This window comes from Chanos chanos, chromosome 3 (genome assembly GCF_902362185.1).
Source record: "Chanos chanos chromosome 3, fChaCha1.1, whole genome shotgun sequence".
Classification (NCBI taxonomy): domain Eukaryota; kingdom Metazoa; phylum Chordata; class Actinopteri; order Gonorynchiformes; family Chanidae; genus Chanos; species Chanos chanos.
The window spans coordinates 54713596-54721381 of record NC_044497.1 but is presented as its reverse complement, the minus strand read 5'-3'; the positions used below and the strand labels follow the sequence as shown (position 1 = coordinate 54721381).

Here is a 7786-nt window from a genome sequence, read left to right as displayed (position 1 = left end):
TTAAAAAATAGTACAAAATAACCAGTTAACAGTTTGTCTCTCTCTGTAAACTATTGCTTCGCTATTTTTATAACATGGATTTGAAAACAGGCTATAGTAACACACGCAGGACGGACAGAAAAAGAGGCTTTAGTTTCTCAGATACATCTCTGGTGTTGCACTCCTTCTTTCTGGCAAAAAAAAAAGGGGGGGGGGGGATTTAGTACATGCCAAGACAAGATTTTTTTTTCTGCTTTGTTCCTAATGGGAAAAATACCATGTCAAGAGAAAAGATCTAATGCACCACACATTAATTAATTCTCTCTCTCTCTCTCCTTCTCTCGTTCTCTCTCTCTCTCTCTCTCTCTCACACACACACACACACACACACACACACACACACACACACACACATACACAAACAAACTTTGCCAACAGAGGCCTGTTCCTATATTGAGCGTGCAAAAAGTACCTCTGCTGTGGGAAAATATTATTCCCATGGTTATCTGATGCCATTTAGAGACATTCAAAACAGTGAAAGCCAGAGACTCGGAGCAGACAGTCCACAGCAAGCTGTAAGCAACTGCCTACAAGCATATCCAGCTGTCCAACTCCGACCAGACTCAACACACACAGGCGGCTTTGCAATGATCTTGTGCATTCTACGTTATATATTTATAGATTTTTTTTTTTTATAATCATTTGTTTAACTTTATATATTGGGGGAGGGAAGTGGGGGGGGGGGTTCGTAATATTACTTGTGTTTTGTGTTTAACTGTGCATCAACTCTGCATTGTGGTTTTGACTCATACATGATGCGTAGAATGTTCTGATCACAGCGACGTATTTGTGTCTCGTTTTCCACTACCAGAGTCTTCCTGTCCTTTTTTTTCCCACTAACATGGTCTCATTCTGTGTGTGTGTGTGTGTGTGTGTGTTTTACTGTGTTTGGGGGAAGGTGTTATACAGAGTTTCCTCTCCCCGGAGTTTCATTTCATTCTATTCCTTCTCCTTCTCCTTCTCCTTCTTCTTCTTTTTTTTTTTCGATCTGCCCTTTTGAGTCTCTGTTTATTCTCTGAGCCTCAATGCTGTCAAAATACGCGACAGCTCTGGTTTTGAGCTCTCCTCCCTGACAAGCCTCTGCACTGATTAGGCAAAACAATCTCAACCCGCTTTGTTTTACCTTTAACTGTGCATTGCTAATGAGGCATCTCAGCCATATTTTCATGGACAGACACTGGGGCTGTTTGACTGCTGAGCCGGTTTTATGCTATGGGTTTTTTTTTTTCTTACCTTTATCCTTTGTTAGACAACCCGTAGACAGTGATCACACACACACACACACGCACGCACACACGCACAACAACAACAACAAAAAAAACCTATTCTTATACAAATAAAACCTTTCCAAAAGGCCGGTGATTTTATGTTATGGCTGCCTTGTGACAGTGTGCTCTGGTAAAGCTGCTATACAAATAAAAGTCAATCAGGCTGGGGAAGAGGGGGAGCATAACTGCTCCACTGTGTGAGAGAGAGATTTTGTTCATGTCAGTGGGTACATGATTTTGGGATTAAAAGGCTTGACACAAACTTGGTTAAATGACAGTTTTATGTATAAAAAAAGAAGAAAAAAAAAAAGGGAAAAATTCCACGCTCCGCTTTCCTCACGGGATTGTTTGATGCCAGTTAAGAGTGTAAGTTAATCAGCTAGAGAACACCTTCATATTTCTTAATTACATAAATAACTTTTAATATGAGAATTTCTCAAAAAGAAAGAAAGAAAGAAAGAAATCTTATGCAGTCTGAAGTGTCTCTAAAACAGACTGATGTTTTGGGGTTCCCCCCCCCCCCAACATTAAACTCGGTAGAATTCTACACTAATTTTAGCACTCCACACACTGCATTTGCATCCCCTCTTCCTCTCTCTCTTTAGTTTATATTTAGCTTACAGAAAAAAACATCTTCTCTTTGACAGGAATTAAGTAGGCCACAATAGTGATATCTTAGTGGGTTTTCTTTGACCAATTACTATGCTACAGAGGAAATTGTTGCAGGCCTATAACGTGTCTGGCGAAAAAAAAAAAAAAACAACATTCATTGGTTGCACGCAAAAGATCCATTTTAGACGGATGTTTCTCGGTTAGGACTGAATCCACTGTAAACATCGGACCAACTCGCATCACACAGGGAGATTAAGGCCGGAGATTCCATAATTGGGCTAATGTCTTTACTGACGAAGATGGCTGAGAACTCGGATGCACTGACTCTAGCCTCTAATCGCTAAGCGTAACCTTCATTGACTGTTCAGCGTGAGGCCCCGCAGGCAGGCAAACGAACAAAGGAAGAATGGGTAGCGCGAGCAATACGTAGTGGAATGCGAGTCGACTATCATATTACGACTGAATCGCTTTAATGCCTTAAAGCTTTTAATAAATTCTCTAACACATGCAACTAGTTGAATCTCACTGCACCGTCATAAAGCAGAAATAACAAGCTGGCACTGAGAAGGAGAAACGAGACTTCTTAATGCAACTAATAAATTCGGCTCAATATATTTACAACGCTGTGGCATGAATAATTAAATTTTTTATACATGTAAAGTGAGATAAGGCGAGGTACAGAACCAAACATATCATAAATAACACAGTGATGCTTCACAAAGCAAAAACCAAGAATACATACACATGTATTTTGATCAGTTTTGAAAACGCAATCTGTCTGAGGAGGGGGGAAAAAAATGTCTTGTAATGTAGAAATTGTATCTCCATTTCTCATTTCTGGACAGACAGTAATGTTCACGAGAGAGATAAATCTAGGCAGCATAATAATAATAATAATAATAATAATAATAATAATAATAATAATAATAATGTTATAAAACCATATTGTACTAAAATGATAATTACACTAATAATTTCTCTCATGGTCCCACTTGTGAAACAATCTTTACAGCGGCAAATATCTTAATTAAGTTTCAGAGGATCCGCAGAGGTTCATCTTGTGCATTTTATTCAACATAGTTGAAATGGAAAATAATTCAAATATAACCAAAGGTATTCAGAAAAAAACCTTTTTGTTTAAATTTTTATCCAACAGTTTCTAAATGTCGTTATACTTTTAAATAAGAAAGAACATATTCCATTTGTACAGTCAAATAACAAAAACCACTTGGAGTTTTTTTGGGGGTTTTTCATTGTTGTTGTTGTTTTTTTTTTTAAAGAAATGCTGTCTTTGTTATTTTGTTTCTTTGTTTGTTTTTTTATAACAGTTTGTTTTTCCAAACAAGTAAATTAAAGTGTATCAATTAAGGCTCTCTTCTCAGTGATAAATGAGGTCATAAATGCGCCTATCTCTTTAAGGTTAAGATATCTAAAGTTGTTCATTATCAACCCATTAAGCCATCACAGAACACTCAACAGTCCATAAAACCACCAATTCATCATGCTCTCACTGCAAGTCGATTGAGTTTACCTTCTTTGTTGTCATTCTGGCCCCTTGCTCTATCCCAGAATGCCATGCACTTGTCGTTCCCAGGTTCCTCTATCAGAGTCTTGTTGCCAGGGGCATACCAGGTGGCATGTTGCTCCGTCAAGAGGGAGTCAAGGTCAATTGTATTCATAGAGCTCTTGCCTGCGTCTGGGCTGTGGTTTGCCAGGGCACATTCTCCATTTTGTCCAGCCTGGAAGTCAGCCTTTTTGCTACTCCTCCCTCCCAGCGGCTGGTCCTCCGAGATGCTGAACTGCTGCCTCTGCAGCTGGATCTGTGCCTGTAGGATCTCCAGGGGATGCACCTCATCCTGGCCAGAGCTGGTTAACGGCGTACACACGTGCTCCACACACGATGCGTCTGAATACCCGGCCCTGTTGTCGGATTTGCATTTTGCGTTGCTTCTGGAGTTTCTGGCGTCTTCGCTACTGTAGTTAGGGCTGGCCTCATCTAGATAATCCACACAGGGGGAGACACCGTCAGATTTGCCTACGCTTTGAATCCCACTGTCTATAGAGGTTGTAAGGTCAGGCTTTCCAAAAGAGGGGGAGAGAAGCGACCTGTCGGGGGTTTTGTTACTCCCCTCGACGCTAGCACAGCCTTGCTGACTCGGACTGACGACGGGGTGGCTGCTGCAAGAGGGAGAGAAGTTTCCTGGACTGATGTGTCCACTGTCCCTTCTCCGCTTCCCCCTCCCCCTCCCACCGCCTGTTGCAGTTTTCCCCTCATTCCCAGAGTCCATGTTGTTGTTGCTGTTGTTGTTGTTGTTGTTGTTGTTGTTTGGCGAGAGGGTGCTCACTTCCCCTTTCGCCATCTGACTCATGCCGCCCTGACCTGCCGACGTATTGTTGCTATTCCCAGAGCAAGACGTTTGGCTATTCTGAGAAGCGTTGCTCTGGATATACTCTGCCCCAGGGCCGCCGGGCCCACCACCGCCACTGCTATTTACATCCTGCTGCTCCACCTGACCTGGTTTGCGTTTGGCCTCATTCTGGCTCCTCTTATTAAAAGTCACATTGAGGTTTGGTGCCCCTAGACTAGCGATCATATTCTGGCAGGCGGTGGAAAGAGCAGCCAGACAGCTCTGGCCAAACACACTGTCTTTTGTGCTGGCTTTGTTCAAAGTCCCCAAGGAGAGGGCCCCAAGCTTATTGACTGACAGGTGCTGACTTGAGAGGAACTCAGGGTGGGGGGGATAGTTTTCTGGCGAGGTGCTGAACCCGGCGGGATTGCTCTGGGGTGCTCCCTGTTGACTGGGCCCGACGGGGGGGGAAATTGTGTTGCCGCCTCATTGGGGCGCCGTTGAAATCGGGCACTCTCCGGTCCACGGGCGCGTTCGGCGGCATCGGGCCGTCGCCGGGGGGCTGAATCTGTAGAGGGTTGCCAACATTGTCAAACTGAGCGTGCACGCCGGGAGAATTTAAAGACTTCACAAAGCCTTCTTGAGATACTCCCGCAGGTTTCTGTAGGTCCATTGGTGAGATGCCTGGTCTAAAAATAATGCTATGCCCATTCTGCGAGTGCTCCACAGAGTGAATGCTGGCCTCCCTGCATTGCTGGTTGGCCTCAGGAAACCATGAGTTTTCTTGAGGTAGGTGGGGGCTTTGCGTGTCAAAGTTTCCGTGAAAACCGTGCTTCTTCTCAAAGCCTGACTGACAGCCGTTACTCACCGGCCCTCTGTGAACCATGCCGTTGGCGGCAATGTCCCCGTGGTGGGTTAGCTGCTGAAAGTCAGGCTGTTTCATTCTCTGCTGCTGGTTCCTCGACGCCATTTGTTTGATCATCATGGCCGCATTTTGCTGCCGCTGCAGCGCGTGCTGTGGTTGGTGAGGGCCCGTGTTGAGCAGCGGAGGTCCCGTTGGAAACCCATCCGTCACGTGAGCCGAGAACTCCCCCACGGGAGCGGGGTAACCAGAGGGCGAGAGATGGTTCTCAAGGCTTGGCCGATTATGCAAGCTGCTGTTTAAGGGGCTGCAGCTCTCTCCGACGCGGCCGTTGGGGAGATCAAATCGCGGCCTCTTTGCGGCGTTCAAGTAAGGGACGGAGCCAAAGTGTTGTTGAGGATGGGCGTGCTGGTGCGTTAACGGCGGCACGCCGAACATGTGATCCCCGTAAGGAGGCATACTGTGGTTGTTTAATTTATGAGCGGGGTGATCTAAATGGCCATGCTGTGAATGGATCATAACGCCGCCGTTCTGCATGTCGGGGTTACCGGAGCCGTAATCGGGGGCGTGGTATAGTCGAGGAAGGGCAGGGGAGCCCGGGTTCTGCCTGGGAATGGACCCCGGTCTTTGCTGGAGCATGAAGTGGTGCCTGGAAATGACCCCTGGCTCCATAACCCCACACGTTTTCCCTCTATTCCCAAATCTGTCTGAGTATGCATTCTGCTGAGGTAGCTGCTGGTCGTCTTTAGAGTTACTGACCATGGATGCTCTGGAGCTGTTGTGATTAAAAGTCGGGAAATTTCCTCCAACGACTTGGTTCCCCATCTCACAATGGGAGAGTTTTTGTTCGGCCGCAGAGTCAGGCGCCGAGAAGCCCGACATGTCGAAGTTGCCGGGCAGAGGGTCGCAGGGAAAACAGTACTCCGACCCGGGGCCCATCCGCCCCTGTGGGAAAAGCCTGTAATGTTCCAGTCTGTGCGTTTCAGGGGAGGAGGACGGGAGGCCGTGGAAAGAGGCAGCGCGGTTGGGTGACTGATCCAGGGGGAGACACGGGGCTGGCACGGCGTGGTTTCCATTCGGATGGCCATGAGGCTGGAACTCGGGCATGGTGGCGATCCGCTGCTGCTGCTGGGGAATGCATTCCCTCCCCTGGCCCTCGGAAAGCGGCCCGAAGCCCGGCTCGAAAACATGCTGGTGCCCAGCGTTGCTGCTGTTGAAACCCATGTGTCTGTCCCCGTGCAGGCAAGAAGCAACACTGTGCGCATTGTCCTGGTAAGGGTGGAGAGATTGCTCGTGGTTCGGCTGCTGGCCGTTGAATGAGGTGTTTATCTGAAACTGATGTTGCTGCTGTATTCCCATGCCGATCATATCCCCATGGCCGTGGTGTTGATAACCATACTGCTCTTTGCTGAAGTTGAATCCTTGCATGGGAGATTCATTCAGTGGGCCCAAGACTGGCTCCACTCCAAATGTTGGTGCTTTCACATGAAATCCAGGACTGTTATATTTCGAGTTCATTTTCAGTCAGGGCTTGTTTGCTTCGCTGTATTCTCCAAATCAAAGAAGAGCCTAAAATGTTTTAGACGAAGATCATTTGAGGAAAAAAGAAAAAAGAAAAAAGAAAGAAAGAAAAAAAAAGATCAATCCCAGTTTGCAGACTACTCCAAAAACCGTCGTTTAATATTGTTAGTCCTTATTCCTCATGTTCCGCAAAAATCCATTTTGTTAAAGGTCTATAGTTTCAGAGTTAACCCCTCTAATCAAATAGCCTAAGAACAACGCATTCTGTTTTTAGGCGTTCCGCTACTCAAACAGTTAGCGAGAGGTACACAAGAGAAGTTAACACACCACTATCATTACCACAACAACTATTTCACACTAAATTGCTTACTTTACCGTTAGATTAAATGTGTATTACTAACACGTCGTGGTCAAGTGACGTTTATTGAGAGTACCTCGTATAATCCAATACAAATGCATAGAGCGTTGTAACTACGAAGGGCGAAACATTTAATTCCCTTGGTTGATAGCGAGGACAAGTGCGTAACTTTGAACAGACGTTCCTTAATCATTGTATGACCCACTCAGTCTACATTACTCTCCCAATGTGTAATGCTCCAAGTCGCTGTCATACGTCCAAGAGAGTCCAAAGCAGCGCACAGAACACATGTCCCATCCTCACTTTTTTGCAATGCGAAGTAACCCAAGAAAAAAATTCTGTTATTTCCCAAAAGGTACGAGGCTCCGTTCCTATACTGGAAGCCTGCGATCTACTGTCTTTGAATTTAATCCGCTACGCGAAAAAAACCCTTGCTGAACCACTGAGGCGTACCGGAGAAAAGACCCGTTTAACACCCGTTAGACTCTGTGCGCGTCTTCACTCAAGCAAATTGAGTATACAATGCAGCGAAGTCTCCACGATGTCATGTGTTTGCAATGACTGCGGTCGGTTCCATAACGTGTTCTTTAACACCCGTTTACTTTGATGATGTAATGTCGAGCTATGTTTTGTTCACAAAAAGGTTCCCGTGAGTCCGTTTCGCCCGTGCGTGTGTAACGCACCGGATCCCATCTCTCGCCGGCAATCAGCAACAAGTTTGGCATTCCCTCATCTATTCCAATGTTGATTTCCCACCAATACCGACACAGGGCCCGTG

At 45.8% G+C, this 7786-nt stretch overlaps 1 protein-coding gene across 1 annotated transcript; it reads right to left on the bottom strand.

Annotated features, from left to right (window-relative positions):
- Positions 1-3418: 3418 nt before the first annotated feature.
- On the bottom strand, positions 3419-6647 carry mn1a (meningioma 1a). The gene is given in 2 exon segments (XM_030768077.1): positions 3419-4726; positions 4728-6647. Coding segments are annotated over 2 exon segments (3228 nt in total).
- Positions 6648-7786: the final 1139 nt, after the last annotated feature.